At 42.2% G+C, this 22,074-nt stretch overlaps 1 protein-coding gene across 2 annotated transcripts; it reads right to left on the bottom strand.

The window, feature by feature from the left end:
* Positions 1-161: 161 nt before the first annotated feature.
* On the bottom strand, positions 162-21,533 carry TDG (thymine DNA glycosylase). Of its 2 annotated transcripts, none has more exons than XM_047788149.1 (10): positions 21,413-21,533; positions 12,654-12,796; positions 10,823-11,064; positions 9,665-9,734; positions 7,789-7,924; positions 7,513-7,595; positions 6,811-6,905; positions 3,608-3,779; positions 2,853-2,978; positions 162-2,086 (listed from the first exon to the last, which is right to left on the bottom strand). In XM_047788149.1, the coding sequence occupies exons 2-10, from the start codon at positions 12,745-12,747 to the stop codon at positions 1,956-1,958; spliced, it is 1,149 nt and encodes a 382-aa protein (XP_047644105.1). In that variant the 5' UTR covers positions 12,748-12,796; positions 21,413-21,533; the 3' UTR covers positions 162-1,955. The 2 variants fall into 2 exon arrangements, with proteins under 2 accessions (XP_047644105.1, XP_047644104.1); XM_047788148.1 differs by lacking the exon at positions 21,413-21,533 and adding an exon at positions 20,211-20,399.
* Positions 21,534-22,074: the final 541 nt, after the last annotated feature.

Here is a 22,074-nt window from a genome sequence, read left to right on the forward strand (position 1 = left end):
AAACATGAACATCTGAAAAAATAAAATATTCATAGATTTTTACTGATTTTCATTATATATATATTATTCTACATGTTAAATATAGAAGGTAAACTGGTCTTGGGTTAACAGAGGAGAGAACATCAGTTAAGTCTTGTTACAGAAAACACTGAAACCGAAACTTAAGGATAATCATTCTCAATACTTTTTATTGTAAAAACCATTAAGCTTTCAAATGAATTTAAAAACTTTTTCAATATTATTGCATGAAAAAGTCTCATATTGTCAACATTTACTACCCCTCTGTCGTATTTGATGAAAAACGCCATCACTGTATGCTTGGAAAAATCCTCAAACCCATTCTCTAGTGAGTGTGTGTCATAATTTAAAGGGTAAATTCTTTTTCTCCACTCAAAAAAAAAAAAAATCTACTTAAGGCTACAATCATTAAAAACCAAAGCAATCCCTAGTTCCATGCTTTACAGAGTCCCATGAAAAAATAATTAAATTGTTCCTAATCCCTGACGCAAGGCACTTCACAGCACCCGCACAAAACATCCATGTAAACAGCAGTACAGTACGTGATTTAAATAACACGAATGACTTTTACACAGCTTGACCTAGACTAAAGAAAAAAATAAAATCCATCACAGCTACAGCTAAAAATCATGTTAAGAGTCACAACAAGAATCTGTTTCTCTTATTACAAAAAGAACAGGTCATATAGCCTTTTAGAAAAACAAAATAAAACCTCATAAATATTTTCATATTGAAAAACAGCATGCTTCCTGGGTAGGTATGAAATCAGAATATTCAGAAGTGATCAGGAGTAAATGCAAATGGCATTTCTGAATACCCAGCTTTGATATCCACCAGGCCTAGTAGTCTGGACTATTGGTAGCACCATGGAAAATGCATTAGAAAACCACAAAGGTACATTACTTCAAAGTAACCTTGCCATGAGGTTCACCTGGTCTGCAGTAACAAACAGCAATGATGAAGAGAAAGAATTTTTTTAAAATTACTGGCTTATTTGATTTACCTAGCAAAAAAAAATCCTATATTATTTATTTCAGTACATCTCATGTACATATATAAAGCACCAGTTTAAGTAAGATTATCAAACCCCTCCAGCATCTTGTTACTCAATCTGAAAGTTCATTTCTCATCATTTCCATGTTACATGCTTAAAGCCAAGGAGGATAAAATTAGAAGAGTGATAGATATCGAGAGAGAAATTCAGTTCCTTCCCTATCAAATGTAGGTCTCTCATGTAAAACCCAGATGAAGTAACGAAATTTAAAAGGCCTTCTGTATTCTCTGGCGCTAACATCCCAGCAGAATAGTTTCTGCCTACTAGAGGATTCACACATGTGGGAGGAGAGGGCCAGAGCCTGGCTACTGCAAGGCCACTACGCTTCTACCACCCAGCAACTCTCACAAAGGCTCATCTCACCACTGGTGTGGCAAGGAGGTCTGAGTGTGAAGATGACTCAGGAAGCCCATCAAACACCACTAAAAACTACCAAATGAGACTCGACGAGTGTTAACCTCACTGATGAAAGTCAGCACTTTTGCCTCTTTAACAGTGGGAATCTCATTATTAACAAGCCCTTCTTAGGCATGAAAGGGAGAATAGTGCATCTAGATTTATGCACAGTTAATAATCAAGTATAAATATGCAGATTTAAATCACAGATTAAAAGTGACTTCCCAAAGAAAATCAGTTTCTTCATAAATGAAATACAGTTTATAAAAAGCTGGAATGATGGTTAATTCAAATACAAAAATGCATATACAAAAAACCCTACTTTTTCCTTCCAAACTGCTTCGGTCCGTACAGTTGATTCTACTGTACCGTGATTACATCACCAGAGTAAAATACAAATAAAATACTTCAATTAGCAAACCGAGGGCCACTTCTTGACAACTGCATTAAAACTGCAGCATTTAAGCAGGGCTGAGAAACACTGGTCTTAAGCACAGTTTCCTTCTTCCTGCTCTTGCGTCCCACGGTGATTGTTAAAGGAAGGAATCTGGTCTGTAAAAGGCTGGGTCATCCATTGCCCATTTGGAATGTCACTAAAAGTGGAGTCCCCACTGTCAGCTGCAAGGGGGAAAAAGAATGTTAGCTTATCCTATTTAAAAGTTTTAAATGATCTGGGGGGTGGGGGGATGCACTGGGGTTGTGGGTTGGAAATCCTGTAAAATTGGATTGTGATGATCATTGTTTAAAAAAAAAAGTTTTAAATGATCAAATTCGGAGATTTTTTACAATCCAATGGAGAACTGGATTTTTTTTTCCCCTTTGGGGGGGTGTGGGGGCGGGGGGCAGCACACCTGCAGCATATGGAAATTTCTGGGCCAGGGATCCAATCTGAGCCTCAGCTGCAACTTATGCTGCAGCTGCAGCAAAGTCGGATCCTTAACCCCCTGCAACTAGGCTAGGAATTGAGTCCATGCCTCAACAGTGACCCAAGCTACTGCAGACAAAATGCTGGATCCTTAACCCACTGTGCCACAGAACTCCAAAGAAATTACTGTTTTTAAAATATTTAAGCAATCTTCTTGAATACAGTTGTAAGTTTCTATTCTAAGATATGGAACTGGTAAATCTTCATTTGTTATTCAAGGAAGAAAATGCACCTAGGATGACTTTACAATTTTTCTTAAAGAAAATGAGCTGTAAAAGTTTGTGTAATTAAACATCAAAAAAACCATCAAATTTCCACTCTACATCCCTAAATAGATTTTTACAACTCCATTCCCATTCTTTAATAGCTGATCCTCTCTAAAAAAAAAAAAAAAACTTTTTTCCCCAATCCTGGCAAAACTAGGTCTTTGAAAGGCACAAGCAGATGGAGGGAACATACTCAGCCCATTTGAAGCGAAGCTGCAAGGTTCACTACTGCATGGATTTTCACCATAAGCACCACCATATGCTGCTTCATAGCCTGGATCATACTTTTCTTCCTTCACAGCCATCTTCTTTGCATCCTCTGTGAGCAGGGTAAAAGGGATTTAACACTGGTTTTGTATAACAATTTCAAAAATAGGTTTATTCAGTAATTAGCATGAACAGATCTTTTTCTCTTTTCTGCTTTTTAGGGTCACACGTGCAGCACACAGATGTTCCCAGGCTCGGGGTCAAATCGGAGCTGCAGCTGCCAGCCTACACCACAGCCACAGCAACGCTGGATCTTTAACCCACTGAGTGAGGTCAGGAATCAAACCCGCATCCTCATGGAGACTAGCTGGGTTCGTAACCTATTGAGCCACAACGGGAACACCAACAAATCTTTTTCTTGAATTTCTAATATAGTGAGATACAACTTTCGCTTTAAACTTTGTGACATACCCCAAATTAACTCCCGAGAGAGGTCTACACCTACCAGATGTAAGATGAGCAGCAATGCTTCTTAGCTCCTCAACATCTGTTAGGGGCATCTCCTTTTACCAAGACTGGAAGCTCTTGGTAAAAGGAGATTTTAACAGGGACTAACATCTGTTATCAGAGCACTCTGGCTGCAATTATAATTTCCTTTTCTCCTGCTTTTAAATTCACAACATACTTTCCGTAATGCAGATGTTCATGAAGTGAACAACAGGAGTGATACTGCTAACATACCTTGGGCCAGCTGCAGGTCAAATGTATATTGCACCTCTTGAACGTCTGTGTTTCGTTCAATGCCTTTCAGCTGATCCCTCAAGTCCTTCAGCTTAATGTAGTAATGAACTTTGTCCTGGGCTCGAGGAAACTGAGCACATCTGGCACTGGATGATGGCATAACATAACAGAGCTGGAATCATACAATTTTATGGTTACAGTAAGTCTATGAATCCACTCATACTGAGATAAGAAAATGTATCTTTTCCTTGGGTTAATAACTTGATACTTAACACATATCAATATATGTAAAATCAGTAACAGCAGTTATGTTTGAATTCAAGTTTGTAATGTTTACTTATCACAGTCAGTAAACAGAAAAACAAATGAGGCTTTTTTCCCCCCAGTGTTCGTACAAAAGGGCAAATTAGGTATACAAGGAAAAGGAAAAGTCTTCCCTCCCAATTCCGTTTCTATCCACCTAGTTCTCTTCCCTAAGGGGAGTTCCCTAAGGGCAATCAAGTTGGCTGGTTCCAGAAGGTACTCTATAAATATAGGAACAGATGTGTCTGATACATGTACCTTCCCTCACCCCTGTTAGAAAACCACACAAACAGTATGAAAAACCTTGCACATATTAATTTCAAATGTGTGTGAGGATATCTGTTGGATAAATTTCTAGAAATAGAATGGCTAGGAAGACATTTGCATATATCTTTTTTGGGTTTTTTTTTTTTTGGTTTTTTTGTCTTTTGTCTTTTACGGGCTGCACCTGCAGCATACAGAGGTTCCCAGGCTAGGGGTCGAATCGGAGCTGTAGCCGCCGGCCTACGCCAGAGCCACAGCAACACAGGACCCAAGCCAAGTCTGCGACCTACACCACAGCTCACGGCAACACTGGATCCTTAACCCACTGAGCGAGGCCAGGGATCGAACCCACAGCCTCATGGTTCCTAGTCGGATTCGTTTCTGCTGCACCACGACGGGAACTCCATCATTTTGGATGATGGTGACAAACTGTCCTTTATAGAGCATAACGATATACATCAGTGTATATATTTTACACATAAAAGAGTGAGGCTGCTGAATTATGGGCTTTCCAGTTGCAATTTTTAAATTGGCCTCCATACCATGCATTAAAGAAAAAAATCAAGCTATTGTTATTTATTTTATTTATACAGCATTTAGAAAATCCTGATTCATAAAGATATGTAGGTACAAATGCTACCAGGTTTTATAACAGCATATTTTCCAATTTCAAGACAGTTTTCAATTAAAGTGATCCAGAAACTTGAAAAAGTAGGATTTCTTTTTTCAAAGCTGGGTCACTAACATCATTAATAACTGAATATTTCATAATAAAGAATACATTTTTTATAAGTAAAGGTACAGTAAAGGTACTCATTGTTAAGAGCTAAAACTACCTATCTTATTAAGATTCAAGTTCACTGATGATTACACAACTAAGATCACACTTCCAAGAGACGTGAAATGCTCATGTGGCATTTAAGGGAGAATGATGCCTACTCCTCAAGAAGTAGTGGACTCATCTGTATGATTTCACCCAAGTAGACAAGGGTAGGCCTCAATTTAAAAAACTAGTGCTAGGAGTTCCTGTCGTGGCTCAGCAGTTAACAAATATGACCAACATCCATAAGGACACAGGTTCGATCCCTGGCCTTGCTCACTGGTTTAAGGATCCTGCATTGCTGTGGCTGTGGTGTAGGCAGGCAGCTACAGCTCCAATTTGACCCCTTAGCCTAGGATCCATATGCCGCAGGTGTGGCCCAAAAAAAACAACAACAACAAAAAAAGAAACTAGTGCTATGATCTACATGATCAGTCACATATTTATAGGAAGTTAAAACAGAAGAAATTTTAAAATAAGTTAAAATATATATTGGTGGCAGAAGCTTTATTCTGAGGTCTCTACAAAAACTTGCCAGCATACTAGCTTCTCTTCTAAAATGTTGTCTAGGAGTTCCCGTCGCGGCGCAGTGGTTAACGAATCCGACTAGGAACCATGAGGTTGCGGGTTCGGTCCCTGCCCTTGCTCAGTGGGTTAACAATCTGGCGTTGCCGTGAGCTGTGGTGTAGGTTGCAGACGCGGCTCGGATCCCGCGTTGCTGTGGCTCTGGCGTAGGCCGGTGGCTACAGCTCCGATTCGACCCCTAGCCCGGGAACCTCCATATGCCGTGGGAGCGGCCCAAAAGAAATAGCAAAAAAAGACAAAAAAAAAATTTTTTTTTAAATAAATAAATAAAAATAAAATAAAATGTTGTCTAAAACACAGAGTTCTATGCATGTGTATTTTTATTTTAAAAGTTGTAACCGAAACTTAAAACTATATTGAAAGAGCAAAATGTGAACCAAATGTCTGCATAAATTCCACAGATATTACAGAACTTGAAAATGAGTGTGTTATTTCGTGATGCCGTTATGGATAAAGATAACAGCGGTAGATGCCAGTCAGGCTGGTTGGAAGCCTGTCTGCGTCTAGGCTGTTCTGTTTACAAGGCTCTGAAATGAGACTGGGCTGAGACGTATAAACAGGGGATGATGAACAGTTTCACTAATCAAGATCATGTCTATATTTACATGTTTGTTTCACAACTGAATAAGGACTAAAACCTAACTGAATTAGCCAAGAATATGCCATTAAATATATTTTGAATGTAGCATGTGAACTAGCTCCTCTCAGTATTTTAGCCAAATAACATAACTAACATAATGTCATAAAGACATTTATCTGACAAATGTTTCTTTTTCTATTAAAACTATAACAGGAATTCTCATCGTGGCACAGTGGTTAACGAATCCGACTAGGAACCATGAGGTTGCAGGTTCGGTCCCTGGCCTTGCTCAGTGGGTTAAGGATCCGGTGTTGCCGTGAGCTGCGGTGTTGGTTGCAGACACGGCTCGGATCCCTCGTTGCTGTGGCTCTGGCGTAGGCCGGCGGCTACAGCTCCGATTCGACCCCTAGCCTGGGAACCTCCATATGCCGCGGGAGCGGCCCAAGAAATAGCAAAAAAAATAAATAAATAAAACTATAACAGTACCTGAATTAATTTGCAACTATTTGTTCAAGTTGATACGTAGATGTTATTCAACAAAATAGGGTTTTTTTCCATGGCATATATTACAAATGGATAGGACAAAGGGAAATTAGCTAGAAAAAAAAAGGGATATTCAGTTGATTTACAAATGTAGTTTTAAGGACTTACAGTTTCTGTGTCTGGGATCTTATGGGGTTGAAGTCCAAATTCTAAGTTCTTAACCTTTACTCCAAAAACTTCCTTACTAAAAATTTCATAAATACCTAAAATGAAACACAAACATACTTACATTGCCCATAATGTTAGCAAAGTAAAAAAGATAAAATTTAAAAGTAAATCTTACATGTTCTGTAACGGTTATTTAGGAAAGTGGGATCTGTAGTCTGTGAATTTAAAACCTCTGTGCAGGAGTTCCCGTCGTGGCGCAGTGGTTAACGAATCCGACTAGGAACCATGAGGTTGCGGGTTCGGTCCCTGCCCTTGCTCAGTGGGTTAACGATCCGGCGTTGCCGTGAGCTGTGGTGTAGGTCGCAGACGTGGCTCAGATCCCGCGTTGCTGTGGCTCTGGCGTAGGCCGGTGGCTACAGCTCCGATTCAACCCCTAGCCTGGGAACCTCCATATGCTGCAGGAGCGGTCCAAGAAATAGCAACAACAACAACAACAACAACAAAAAAACCTCTGTGCAGCAGTCTTAAAATTTCAGCATTTAACAGCTACTTTAAAGGACTGCTTTAAGAGATGAATAAGATCTTAGATGGACATTGCTAAATTTTGTAAAAAAAAATACATATTTATATATTAATATATAACACATTATAAAATTATAAATTATATAAAAATATATAAAAAGGAAAAAAAGTAATTCTTACATTTTCCATTAAACACTGCTATTCGTGGCTGATATTTCTGTAATTTCTGCACTAGAATACGTCCTCCTTCACGAAATTCTTTACTAGAATTGAATTAAAAAGGAGTCAAAATGTAAATTCGGCAATATTTCCAACATGTTAAATTCAGACAACGAAAGATCAAATCATACAGCTGCTAAGTGCACCCTGACCTAGGTACACAGGATGTCCCTAGGGAATATAAGGCATCATCATGGTCAAGGTTCCAACCTATGAAGAAAAATGGGAGGTGCTTACCTGGAAAGATCCTTGCTGCCGGGCGTTGTCCTTTCCACCATATTGGTAAACCCAATACCATACTTCCCTGGTAGAGTGTGATCATCCAGGTGACTCAGCTGGACCTCACTCAGCCCCGACATAAACAGACACTTCCCTGTGGAAGAAAGGGGTTCCGTTTATCTCTGCAGAGGGCCCCATGAACTGATGTGGTAGTCTACAGCTTTTTCTTCAAATTAAAACAAAAAGATTTAGGACATCAAAAAATGTGTAACACAGGCCAAATACCATATTCAAGCAATTACTCTGTGCTCAACAGTTTCCAAGGTTCCTACACTGACTACCTGTGGACTCAATAATAATTTACTTTGACCCCCTGTGAAAATGAGATAAATAATAGTGGTATCTCGTAAGAGAAATACGGTGACTAAATCAGATAATCGATGTGAAGGACTTAACCCAGCACAGAGTAACTGCTTGACAGAAGTACCACCACTTGCCCCTGGAAAACCCTGAACAAATAAATGCAAACCAATGGACTCAGGACATCAACAGAAAAAGAAAAGGTCAAACTTCTCTAGGAATTTTTTTTTTCAAATAATGGAGACATGTCATAGGTTCCCAAAATACATTACTATCATTTGTCCTAAAGGTTTTTTGGGGGCTTGGGGGTGGGGGGAGAAGGGGACACACCCACAGCACATAGAAGTTCCCGGGCCAGGGATCGAATCTGAACCACAGCTGAGACCTATGCCACAGGTGTGGCAATTCCAGATCCTTCACCCATTGTGCCACAGCAGGAACTCCATTTGTCCTACAGATTTTTTTTTTTTTTTTTTTGAGGGCTGCATGTGTGGCATATGGAAGTTTGCAGACTAGGGGTTAAATAGGAGCTGCAGCTGCTGGCCTACACCACAGCCGCAGCCACAGCAACGTGGGATCTGAGCTGCATCTGTCACCTATACACAGCTCACGGCACTGCTGGGTCCTTAACCTACTGAGCGAGGCCAGGGATCGAACCTGCATCCTCATGGATACTAGCTGGGTTCATAACCCACTGAGCCACAATGGGAACTCCTTTCCTAAAGATTTTTAATGTTGCTCTCAGATGATCAACTAGTGTTTCCTGATCGTCTACCACATGCCTTGTCTATTAGGCAGTGTTGGATAAGATGATTTCTATACAGAAGAATACAACAGCAGTTACACTTGGTTTTAAGGCTCACCCTACAAGTACCAAGGTCTATTTTAATACTATTTCCTGCTGGATACAAAGTTTCTGGGGAGAATGTTTCCAATCAAAGCACTTCTTAACTATTACAACTTAACTGCCAATGCATTTCATTTCTCTGAGGACATGAGCAGCAATCTGGAAAGGTAAGTATTCCATCTGCACTGGATTCCATCTGCACAACAATATATTATTGCTACCACTCTGTAGATAACAACTAAAAAAAGAAAACTCATTTAAAAAAAAGTAGTGAAACTCACTGGAAACAATGCAAACAAAACAAAAAGTACCCCTTTTGGGGGAGTTCGCTGGTGGTCTGGTGGTTAGGACTCAGCGCTTTCACCGATGTGGCCAGGATTCCATCCCTGGTTTGGGAACTGAGATCCCAAATCAAGCCACTGAATGCCTTGGTCAAAAAAATTTTTTTAATTAAAAAAAAGGAAAATACTCCTTTTCATGCTCCTCTGCTCTCAGGCACCAAAATGCTAAACTGCCAGATGACTTCAATTTCAACCTTTTACTTTTGTGTAAACATACATAGAAAAGATACATATTTACTCAACCATACAGTCTCTTTTTGAAAACACAACTGTGGTTTAATAAACAAAACCCAAACTATTAACAAGGACATCTAGTTTAAAATAATGAAAAAAGGTAACCACTTACAGAAATGGTTTCCAGGTCCAGGATAATGATGGCCTTTGTAAGCAGCCATTAGTCCTGGGTTTATGCCGATCTACAAAACAAAAGCTTTATTAGACATTTTTAGTCTTGAAAAGTAGACTTAAACCTCAGGGCCTCTGTGGAGGAGGGGGGACAAAACTGAACCGATTGTATTACATATTTAATCCAGAATCATAAGCGATACCCTTTATCAATTACCTACTCTTGACCTGAACATAGCATTCCATTTTGAGAAAGAGATTTCCTTTATATTAAAAGTTCTGCTGTTGTTTTCAAAAACCCATCTGGCTCCCTCAGATGCCCAGCACCCTCACCCCCAATTGGGCTGCAAAGAGAGAGGGTCCTGGAGCCCTCAGGCAACCTGAGCCAATGTCCATTCACGAGTCTACCCTTCAGCTCTTCAACTCCCAACAGCCAGCTCACTCCACATCATCTACACAGCTGTCTACATGCTGATGTTTCTCACAGTTACTGACAAAAATCAAAGTTCAAAATCAGTCTTATCCTTTATAGAGAACCCACAGGTGTCATGCAACCTAAGTGATCCCTGTGAATTATTTAACTACAATGCCTATGCCGAAGGATCCACTCCACCCTATTATCAGCCCTGCTTCACCAAGCAGACTGGCATTCAGCAAGTGTATGGCTTGTCCACGTCACACCCACAAGTGGCAGGAGTGGAAACAGGACAGCCCATCCTCTTAAACACACCCATGTACTATAACCTATAGAAGGTGACGCCATTTACCACCAAAAAGATTCTTAGAAATGGTTCTTTCTCTGTCTTTTCTTTCTTTTTCTTTTTTTTTTAGGGCCGCATCTGTAGCATATGGAGGGTCCCAGGCTAGGGGTCTAATCCGATCTACAGCTGCCGGCCTTTACTGCAGCCACAGTAATGCAGGATCCAGGCCGTGTCTGTGACCTACACCACAGCTCTCGGCAATACCAGATCCTTAACCCACGAAGCGAGGCCAGGGATCAAACCCAAAGCCTCATGGCTACTAGTGAGATTCGTTTCCACTGCGCCACAAAGGGAGCTCCCTCTTAGAAATGGTCCTTTTCAGCAAAATGCTACATGCAAGGACAGTGTTAACTTAATCCACCAACACTATTTATAAAACCAAAGAATGAAATCCTTACAATCACAATGTCCAGATTGAAAGTCAAAATGTCCGGCAGAGTCTTGGTCAGAAGTTCAGCTTCTGAAACACCATTGAATCGGTCTACTTTTCTTTTCACTTTAAAAGCGTCTGTAATTTTCTCTTGCTTTTCTTTTGATTTTGTGGATTTGCCAGATTTTTTGGCCTCAGCAGGTTTTTTGGGTTCCACTGGTGTTTTTGGTTCTGTTGTCCTGGATCTTCTTTTCCTACCTTTAGGAATCTCTGAAACACAATGACTTGCAACATGTAGATGGCAGAAAACCCTAGCTTGAAAACTTCATGCGGCTACCCCAGAAAAATCACCCCATCACCGTCCTTTTTACCCTTCCTATTTCCCAGCATCGCTCTCCTCTGCACCACCTCCCCTTCCCTCACCCTGGAACTGGGTTTATGTGGCTTCACCCCACCCTCCTTCCTCTGCCAGCTGATCTTGAGATGAAACCTCCATAACAAGCACAGAATGATTTTCCACACAATCTTACCTGGCACCTTGGCCTCCCTGGGGATACAAAGTACCTATGTACTATTTTACACAAATTCCAAATGTAAATACATCAGCAATTAAGTAAATAAACGAAAGAATAAATAGATAGAAGAACAGGGAGGAAGGGCAACATTTTAACTCAATTTCCCCATAATTTCCAGCAGAAGAAAACCTCAAATGGCTTATGGGCTTGAGCTTGTCTTAAGGATTGGGTGTATAATTCTTTTTTTTTTTTTGCTTTTTAGGGCTGCAGGTGCGGCATATAGAGGTTCCCAGGCTAGGGGTCAAATCGGAGCTACAGCTGCCGGCCTACAACACAGCCACAGCAAGCCTACATCTGAACCTCATCTGTGAACTACACCACAGCTCACAGCAATGCCGGATGCTTGACCCCACTGATCAAGACCAGGGATTGAACCCACATCCTCATCGATATTAGTCAGATTTGTTTCCGCAGCACAACAGGAACTCCTGAGTGTGTATCCTGTTTCCCACACAGCTGAAGAGGTCAATTCAGGGATGCTGGGGAAGAAGTCTCTGGGCTGGCAGTATTTTTCAAAAGGTAAGACTAGGGTTCTGATCTCAGGACCTCAAGCAGAGTTTCTCAATCTTGGCCCTGCTGATATTTTAGGCTGAGTAATTTTAGGTTGGGGCAGCCTGTCCTGTACATTAAAGAATGTCTAACAGCCACTCTGGCCTCTACCCACTAGATGCCGGTCCCACCCTGCCCTTCATGACAATCAAAAGTGCCTCCAGACAAATGTTTCTCGGGGGGGAAATTACCCATTGACAAGAACCGGTGACATCAAATTACCCAATGGGAAGCCTTGGTTGTGTTGCCCTTAACTCCTGAACATCTCTCTTCACTTCTCAGGCCCCTACCCCCTTCCCTTACTACGGGGCATCTCCTCCACTGAGCTGCCCACCCACCCTCTCCTCTACCTCACGCTGCTATGGCCACTTGCCATGCCAAGGGCTCCACCTCTACCATGCTGTTGCTGGGGATAGTGCTCCCTGCCCAGAGACACAGACAAGTCCAAGGGCAAAAGAGTCAAAAGTCAAGGGCAGGGTCTCCCATGCCATGGAGTTAGACCTGCACCTGCAACCATAAACTGAAACTGAGTACATTTCTTATTCCACACTGCGCCGCCCCCATCCCAAGTCTGTCTCCTCTCTGCTAAGTCTGTTTTTTGGTTTTGTTTTGTGTTTGTGTTGTTTTTGTCTTTTTAAGGCCACAAAAATTGAGCGGAAATTCCTCAGTAAACCCTTTCTTAAATAAGCTGGCTAGTGTGGTAGCTCATTTTCTATACAACCCTGGTGAAATTACCTTGTATAGGTTCCTGAACAGGAGCTGGGGCTGGAACTTCTGCTGGCATTCCTTGTTCGTTCGTAGCTGCCATATTAGGAACTTCGGTCATCATTTGTTGGAATGGAAATGTATAAAAAGCTTGAGCTTGCTGAAGAGAATAGCTGAAAGAACAATGAAATAGAAGCTATGAGGACAAAGCTGCCCAAATGTAACTTGAAACGATCAGCTCTAAAAAAAACCCCTCCGGATCCAAGTATTTGTCACCAGATGATAGTATTTACTTCAAGCGGACTGCAGGGGTAAAGAGAGAAGGAAGATCTATTCCTGTAGGTACACGTTTGCCCAACCTTTACCGAGTGCCAACTAAACAGCTACAATTAACTCTTGCACTGTTGAATGACTCTGTGTGTCATCAATAAAACTTACCAGTCCTGCCAGGTCAGCCTGTACTTTCCCTGAAATGAGATCATGGGAATTTTCTAGAAGGGAGCCTTGAAAGGCCCACTAGCCTTTGTGGAGTTGAAATATCCATAAAAATAATTTGTACGTTCCTACTTTCTGCATTTAAGCCTCTTGGCACAAAGATCCCCTGAGATCTAACCTTTTTTTTTTTTTTTTTCCAGCTAAATTACTGATAGATGTGACAGGTAGCCTTGTGTGAGTTCAGGTGTCTAAGAGTGTTGATCTGATACATATATACTACAAAGTGATCCCCACCATAGCCTCAGTCAACACCTCTATCCTGGCACCTAATTCCCGTTTCTTTTTGTGGTGAGAACATTTAAGATCTGCTCTCTTAGCAGCTTTCAAGTTTATCCTTCAGCAGTATTAGCTCTAATCACCATGATGGACATTAGATCCCCAGCACCCATCAATCTCATAACTTTTGTTATAAACTTTTGAAGTGTGTGCCCTTTAACCAACATCTCCCCATTCCCATCCCTGTCCAAGTGAACTTAAGGTTCTCTTTTGGTTTATTTGCCTACTTACTTATTCACTGGATCTGCCTTTTTTTTTTTTTTGTCTTTTTGTCTTTTTACGGCCACACCCATGGCATATGGAGGTTCCCAGGCTAGGGGTCCAATCGGAGCTGTAGCCGCTGGCCTACGCCACAGCCATAGCATTTCAGGATCTGAGCCGCATTTGCAACCTACACCACAGCTCACAACAAGCCGGACCGGATCTGCTTTTTAAATTGTTGGTAAAAAAAAAAAAAAAAAAATTCGGGAGCTTGGGGTTATCGGATGCAAACTATTGCTCTTGGAGTGAATTTACAAGGAGATGCTGCTGGGTAGCACTGAGAACTATGTCTAGATACTTACATCGCAACATGACAATGGGAGGAAAAGGAATGTATACATGTATGTGTAACTTGGTCCCCATGCTGTACAGCAGAAAAAAACAAAAATAAAAAAGGGGAAAAAAAAAGAAAAGAAAAACAAATTTCCGGAGTTCCCGTCGTGGCGCAGTGGTTAACGAATCCAACTAGGAACCATGAGGTTGCGGGTTCGGTCCCTGCCCTTGCTCAGTGGGTTAACGATCCGGCGTTGCCGTGAGCTGTGGTGTAGGTTGCAGACGCGGCTCGGATCCCGCGTTGCTGTGGCTCTGGCGTAGGCCGGTGGCTACAGCTCCGATTGGACCCCTAGCCTGGGAACCTCCATATGCCGCGGGAACGGCCCAAGAAATAGCAACAACAACAACAACAAAAAAGACAAAAGACAAAAGACAAAAGACAAAAAGAAAAAGAAAAGAAAAACAAATTTCCCTGACTCAAAAAAAAATTGTTGCTGGTCCTTTGCCCCTAAATGAGGACTAGAAATGGGTACTCCCATGCTGCCTGTGACTGTAAGAAGACCGCTCTAAAGCTCTCTGAACATGAGTTCAACTCTGTTCAAAGTGTTCTGTTCAATATTAAGGAAGACAGGCCTGCACAGAAAACAACTGCTAAAAAATATTTCTGGTGACTATAAACCATTACCTCAAGGTATTGCTATCAGCACAAAGCTAGGAAATAAATACTTTCTTTAAATGAAACTTGAGTTACAGCTAATGCCAGATAATGCCATTAAATTTGCAGCAGGAAGAAAAATATTAGGAAATAAAATGGGTAGTTTCCATTTACCGCTTGGAGAGAAAAGCCACATTTTCTGTGGCAAGCTACTTAACAGTTTCCTTTTTCTGTGATGAGTGGATAAACAGAGAGCTTAGAAAGCAAAGGTTAAAAAGGCAAACTAATACACGTTTTTTGTTTGTTTTTTTTTTTTTAATTTAGGGTCACACCTGAGGCATTTGGAGGTTCCCAGGCTAGGGGTCTAATCAGAGCTGCAGCTGCCAACCTACACCACAGCCATAGCAAGGCATGATCCAAGCTGCATCTGCGAACTACTCCACAGCTCACGGCAAACACCAGATCCTTAACCCACTGAACGAGGCAGGGGTCAAACCTGCTGGTCCTCATGGATGCTAGTTAGATTCTTAACCACTGAGCCAGGATGGGAACTCCCAAACTAATACACTTTGAATGGGTAAGCTTAATAGTATGTAAATCCTATCTCAATAAAATGGTCTTTTTGTTTGTTTTTAAAAGAAGGCAAACTAAAGCATTCCCCAGGACAAACTTAAATGGCCCAGACAGATACAGGGTAATAGACTGCCTGAGGGAGCCTAGGCCAAAACGCTGGATGCTCAAAGAAAAAGAGGGGCCCAATCTCAGTGGGCAACCACTGGAGAAGCCCTTTGGCTTCAAGCTATCTTTAAGGGTAAGATGGTAAAGAAAAGGTGAAGAATTAGTGAGACAGATATTCAACTATATCTTAAGAAGTGTATTTCTGGAGTTCCCATTGTGACTCAGTGGTAATGAACCCAACTAGTATCCATGAGGGTGTGGGTTTGATCCCTGGCCTGCTCAGTCGGTTAAGGATCTGGCATTGCTGTGGCTGTGGTGGAGGCCAGCTGATTGGACCCCTAGCCTGGGAATTTCCATATGCTATGGCTGAGGCCCTAAAATGACAAAAAAAAAAAAAAGTGTATTTCTTTAAATATATTGTTTTCAAGTTATTTTTTAAAAAAACAATGATTTAGGAGTTCCCATCATGGCTCAGCGGAAACAAATCTGACCAGCATCCACGAGGACGCAGGTTCGATTCCTGGCCTTGCTCTGTGGGTTAAGGATCTGGTGTTGCCGTGAGCCGTGGAGTAGGCCACAGACACAGCTTGGATCCCACATTGCTGTGGCTGTGGTACAGGCTGGCAGCTATAGCTCCAACTGGACCTCTAGCCTGGGGACCTCCATATGCTGTGGGTGTGATCCTAAAAAGACAAAAAAATAAAAATAAAATAAATAAAATAACAATGATTTAGTAAAGTATAGTACATTAACATGAGAACACTATGCAGCTGTTAAAAATAAATTTATTGATATGTAAAAGCACAGAAAATGTTGAATATTTATTTTACGGTGGAAAAAATAAACAACATTGTAAACTAACACTGCACTTGGGAGAAAATATGTAGACAAGGACTAGAAGGTGGAAAAATGAAAGGAAGGGCTTACTTAAAACCATGCCTGGCACAAAGTCAAATGTCCTCTTTTTTTCACTTTCCTTTAATAATATCCATAGCACTTTTGGATAAACTGTCCAAATACTGGTTGTTCAGTGTTTATGATTTAGATATTCTAACGATGAGTAAGATATAGCTGTTATTCAAGAGATCTCATGCATTTACCTTCTGGAAGTTCAAGTAAAATGCTCTGTAACTTTTTCGCGAACCCACGCTGTGTGGATGCTTCCAGGCCAGAAACAGAACCGCACCACAGCAGTGACAATGCTGAATCCTTAACCACTAGGCCCCTAGGGAACTCCTACACTGTAACTTTTGATTGTGGCCACTGGCAGTTTCATGAGATGCTAAGAGCCCCTTCCAGTTAGAATATACACAAGCAAACCCGTGTGGTTACAATAAGTGAGTGGTGAGTGGCTGAAAGAATGCACCGGAAGGTCTGTTCTGTTTGTTGCACTGTCGGGAAGGCAATGTCCCACTCTCCCCCGTGTTTCTTTTTTTTTTTTTTTGGTCTTTTTGCTATTTCTTGGTCTTGGGCCGCTCCCCCGGCATATGGAGATTCCCAGGCTAGGGGTCCAATCGGAGCTGCAGCCACCGGCCTACGCCAGAGCCACAGCAACACGGGATCCGAGCCACGTCTGCAACCTACACCACAGCTCACGGCAACGCCGGATCGTTAACCCACTGAGCAAGGGCAGGGACCGAACCCGCAACCTCATGGTTCCTAGTCGGATTTGTCAACCACTGCGCCACGACGGGAACTCCCCCCGTGTTTCTTATTACTGCTCTCACAGTTTCACAGATCTGTCCCATTTCGAGCACTTCACAAAAGTCCAAACTTAAAAATACAAAGATGAAGGAAATTCCATTCACATTACAAAAGGATTCTAAGCTTAAAAAATAAGTTTCCCAAATGTGATTTTGTTAGCATCTTTAGGAGTCATTTAAATTTTGAGGTTCAGAAACTGAAAAATCAAAATTTTAGAAATCATGTGGCTGAAGAAAAGGTGAAAAATAAGAGAAAGTGTGGTTTTATTTTACATACAAAATATCATACATATCAATTTTGGAAAAAAAAATCCAGAATCCTGTCTGTAACAATATGGATTAATTAATTATAATGATATGGAAATAATTAATCTTTCTAAAATGATCCCTGGCAACTTTTACATGAAGTTAATTAGAACAGAAATAGAGAAACCTATGGAAAGGGAGGGTGTAAGAGCTGGGGTAAAATCCTGTTTTTGAGCATTCACTTTACTTTGACCATCTTAACAGTTTCCTTAACAGCTGGAACAAAGGGAAAGAGGGTGGATGACAACATTCTTAATACTTGGCAGAAGAAAGCATTACATCTGTACAGAAACCTTCCATGAACTTGAATGCTAGGAAACTAGCGTTCCAGATAATTTAATTTTCTATCTAATAATGGTTAAATTTGGAAGCAGCATGCATCTATTTCAACCTTAGTGTGAAAATATTTCCTTGTTGTATATATATTTGGTAACTGCCACTTCATAATTCAGAATTCTGCAACGGTTACAAACAGTAATTTTCTCTGTATGAGAGACAGAAACAGAGAGCACTTGCCCACAGTCATTCCCTCACCATGAAAAATAGGGGTGAGAGTCAGTGATTTCCACACATACGGAGAAAGTGCAGAAAGACAGAACAGACCCAAAAGCATTTTTTCTTTTTTTTTTATAGGGCCCCATGGCATATGAAAGCTCAATCAAAGTCAATAAATTCCAGGACAGACTCCACTTTTGGGGAAAAAAACAGACCCATGTATTTACTTTCCGGCTGTAGGCCTCTCTCCTACTGACTGCAAGTTTTTAACAAATGTTGTAATCTGGCCTCTCACTTGGCTCACCTGGGCCAGGAAACATGATTTCTGTTACAGGAGCTAAAAGTTCTGCTCAGTGTCCTCACTCATCTTGGGCTTTAAATTTCTCTTACAGACATTCGGCCACTTTCCATCTACAATCATTTTTATTAAGATGAAATGAAAAGTAAAAATCAGAACTAATAAGCACTTTTTTTTTTTTTTTTTTTTTAGGGCCACACCACATGCGGAAGTTCCCAGGCTAGGGTGTCAAATCGGAGCTGTAGCTGCTTGCCACAGCCACAGCAACGCCAGATCTGAGCTGGGTCTGCGACCTACACCACAGCGCACGGCAATGCCAGATCCTTTATCTACTGATGAAGGCCAGGGGTCAAACCCAAATTCTCATGGATACCAGTTGGACTGTTTCCACAGCACCACAAGGGTAACTCCCTCCAGTCATTTTAAATTTGGCATCACTTTCCATCTTTGGTAAATGTCCTTTTCACACGCTTGAGCTCATTAGACACACACCGGTCGTCTTCTTTCTTTTTCCCTCCCTGGTTAGACTCTAAGTACTTGTTTAGACACTTCAACTATCTTCTCTTTTCCAAAAAAAAAGTTTATATCCATGAAATGTTTTTCTTTGAATTTGCTGAAATAAGCTTCTAAAATCAAGTCACTCTGCGCAACATTCCATGCCACTCCTTGATTAGCACAAAGCCAAGGATGACAGAGAACCACTTCCTCAGGATTACCTGGGGTCTGAGTCATTTCAGAATCCCCAAGGATAAACTCCTTAGAGTATTAAGACAGAATTCTCCATATTTCTCAAGGTGAAAGCTTTGCATGTCAAAAAAACAAACAAACAAAAAAAGGTCTATAATCCAATGGATTACGATAAAATATAAGTAAGACACTTTTGAGCTAAACATTGTACCAGAGAGACCTATCACCTTACTTTAAGATGCAGAGTAAGGTTTTACAATGAGAACAATCCCCCACCCCGCATTCCAGAACCTGCAGGATGGCCCGACTAGACGCCATCATTTTACATAAAGGACTTGAGCATCCACAGATTTTAGTATCCATGAGAATCCAAGAACAAATGTACTTTGGATACCAAGGGAGGACGGTAATTTATATGATGGTTGGCTTTACTCCAGTTTCAATTCTTAAGATCATAAAGCTGAGACTGATTTCCACAAGTTCTGGTGAATTATTTTATTTCTAAAGTTCTTCAGGGAAAGCAGTGGAGTTATTTCGGAATTTGACCCATGTATCTCCTTCCTTAAACTCTAAGACCATCTGTGTTGGTTGCTAACGCCCCTTCCACGTAACACTCATTTACAGCGTGTCCGAACTGGATTCTACACACGTCCTATGGACAGACATGCACAGGCTCAGAGAAGTTTAGCGTCTTGCCCAAGTTCAGGGCCCACTAGTCAGAGTGTCAGGATAATACTTCATTGGGTCTAATTCCAAGGTAAACCATTTGCTTTCTTTTTAAAGACTGTTACCCTATTTAGTTTTTTTCCTTTGGCCTTCCGTCGGTTCAAATTTCGAAATCTCTGCTTTGCAAAACTCTCCACCTAACATTCCCCAAAGGACATGTTACAAGTAAATTCTTAAGATCGTCCCCAAGACCACTAGAACACAGTATTAGACGACTTCTGGGGAGGATTCTTCCCAATCCCAGAATTCGAGAGCTCCTGTAAGGCGATGTTATCTACCTTGCGCCCCTGACCCAAAACTCTGAAGAAGCCACCGTAAACCCACAATTCTAAAATGACAACTCCTCGAGTGATACGTGAAATCTTTACTGCTTTGTACGACAACAAAGGGTGAACGGAAATGCAGCCAAAAAAGTAACCGGAAAGAAATAACTAGAGACTGCTTCTTGCTTATTACCACATTTTAAAGCCGACACGATACACAGTAGGCTTTAGGACGGGCCCGGATGCCGGTCAAGCCGCGACAGCCTTCCGGACTAGGAGTGGCCGGAGCAGGCCGGCAGTGCGCACGCGCGGCCCTGGCCTTTGTACTCCAGCCTTGGCCTTAAAGACCCCCTGCGTGCGTGCGTGCGTGCGTGCGTGCGTGCATGCGCCCGCGTGCGTGCATGCGCCCGCCTGCGGCCAGACCATCGCGAGGGGCGCCGGGGGGAGGGGCGATGCTCCGCCCGGCCTTACCTGCTCGCGTTCTCTGCTTCCATTCCCAGCTGCAGCTGGCGCACGCGGGTACTCCGGCCAGGCAAGTGAGCTCGTGGCCTCTGAGGTACCACGGCGCACGTACGGCGGTCCAATAACCAGTCACTTGGACTCGATGGCCGGCAGAACGGGACAGCTCCTAGAGCTCAAGCTCCTCCCCCAAGCTTCCAGTTCCCCCTCCCCCCCAACCCAGACCCACCCTCCGCGCAGGGCTTCCGTCAGCTCTAAGCCAAATCCCACGCCCTGCGCCTATCACGTGATCCAGGGCAGCCCAATCATATTTGCTCCCCTCTCGTTGGTTTTACTCGCCACTTGGCCTTTCGGGAAGGGTGGAGGATGAAAAGGCTGGGAGGGAGTGCTTACGTAGGCTTTGTGCTCCTTGACGTTTAGTGTAGGTGGGTGGCGGTGCGCGCGAGATGGCACTGTCATCTGTGTGGGCGTTAGGTAGGTGGGGCGATTATCCTTATCAGAATTAGCCAGGCCTTTACAAAAACGTTTTATTCGGATTAAAAACAGCGACTTGCATTATTAGATTACTGGGACGTATGGGAAAACCGAAACTTTGGAATCAGAATTCCTGGGAGTCCTGATCACTGTGCCACATTGGGCCTCAGTTTCCGAATCTGTAAAATGAGGGTGATGGTAAAACGCCTTTATAAAATGTAATGCATTGGAGTTCCCGTTGTGGCTCAGTGGTTAGCGAATCCGACTAGGAACCATGAGGTTGCGGGTTCGATCCCTGCCCTTGCTCAGTGGGTTAACGATCCGGCGTTGCCGTGAGCTGTGGTGTAGGTTGCAGACGTGGCTCGGATCCCGCGTTGCTGTGGCTCTGGCGTAGGCCGGCGGCTGCAGCTCCGATTCGACCCCTAGCCTGGAAATCGCCATATGCCATGGGAGCGGCCTAAGAAATGGCAAAAACAAAAAAAAAAGTAATGCATTACATAAACCGTCCTCTGCTTTACTTTGGATACTTTGGATCCAAAGTAAGTTTGAAGTCTATGATGGTAGGTGGTATTCAAGCATCACCTCCTTACAACCTGGATAAACCCCTCTGTTTTATTTACCCATGGCTGTTGCAGCTCGTTTTTCTCAGGTTGTCACTGGCCTTTGTACAAGGACTCCATTAAATAACTCGATGGAAATAGGCTTGTCTGTTGTTCTAGTTTGCATGATGGGATACTTACTGTATTAGTTAGCTTTCCATAGTTGATGCTGTGGTGCCATATAAGTCCATGATCTCTGGTTTACAGCAACTGGAGTTTGTTTCTCCCTCGGTAATAATGCGGTCTGGAAAACGGTTGAGGCTCTGTGTTGCTTATGCCTTCATTCTAGGATCCAGGAAACGGGGCTTTCATGAGCAAATACAAAAATAATAATTTGTATTATATGAGTTGCTTTAGTGAAAGTTCTAACATTTTTAAACTTTTCAGAACTGTTAGAAATACTCTGTTCATGGAGTTCCCGTCGTGGCGCAGTGGTTAACGAATCTGACTAGGAACCATGAGGTTGCGGGTTCGGTCCCTGCCCTTGCTCAGTGGGTTAACGATCCGGCGTTGCCGTGAGCTGTGGTGTAGGTTGCAGACGCGGCTGGGATCCCGCGTTGCTGTGGCTCTGGTGTAGGCCGATGGCTACAGCTCTGATTCAACCCCTAGCCTGGGAACCTCCATATGCCGAGGGAGCGGCCCAAGAAATAGCAACAACAACAAAGACAAAAGACAAAAAAAAAAAAAAAAAAGAAAAGAAAGAAATACTCTGTTCATTAGTAGGTATCACTCAGAACCTGATTCATTGTAGATATTCAGTGAATTTTTGTTGAGTGAACGAATTAACAATAGCCCATTCTTTT

The sequence above is a fragment of the Phacochoerus africanus genome, chromosome 7, assembly GCF_016906955.1.
Source record: "Phacochoerus africanus isolate WHEZ1 chromosome 7, ROS_Pafr_v1, whole genome shotgun sequence".
Classification (NCBI taxonomy): Eukaryota; Metazoa; Chordata; class Mammalia; order Artiodactyla; family Suidae; genus Phacochoerus; species Phacochoerus africanus.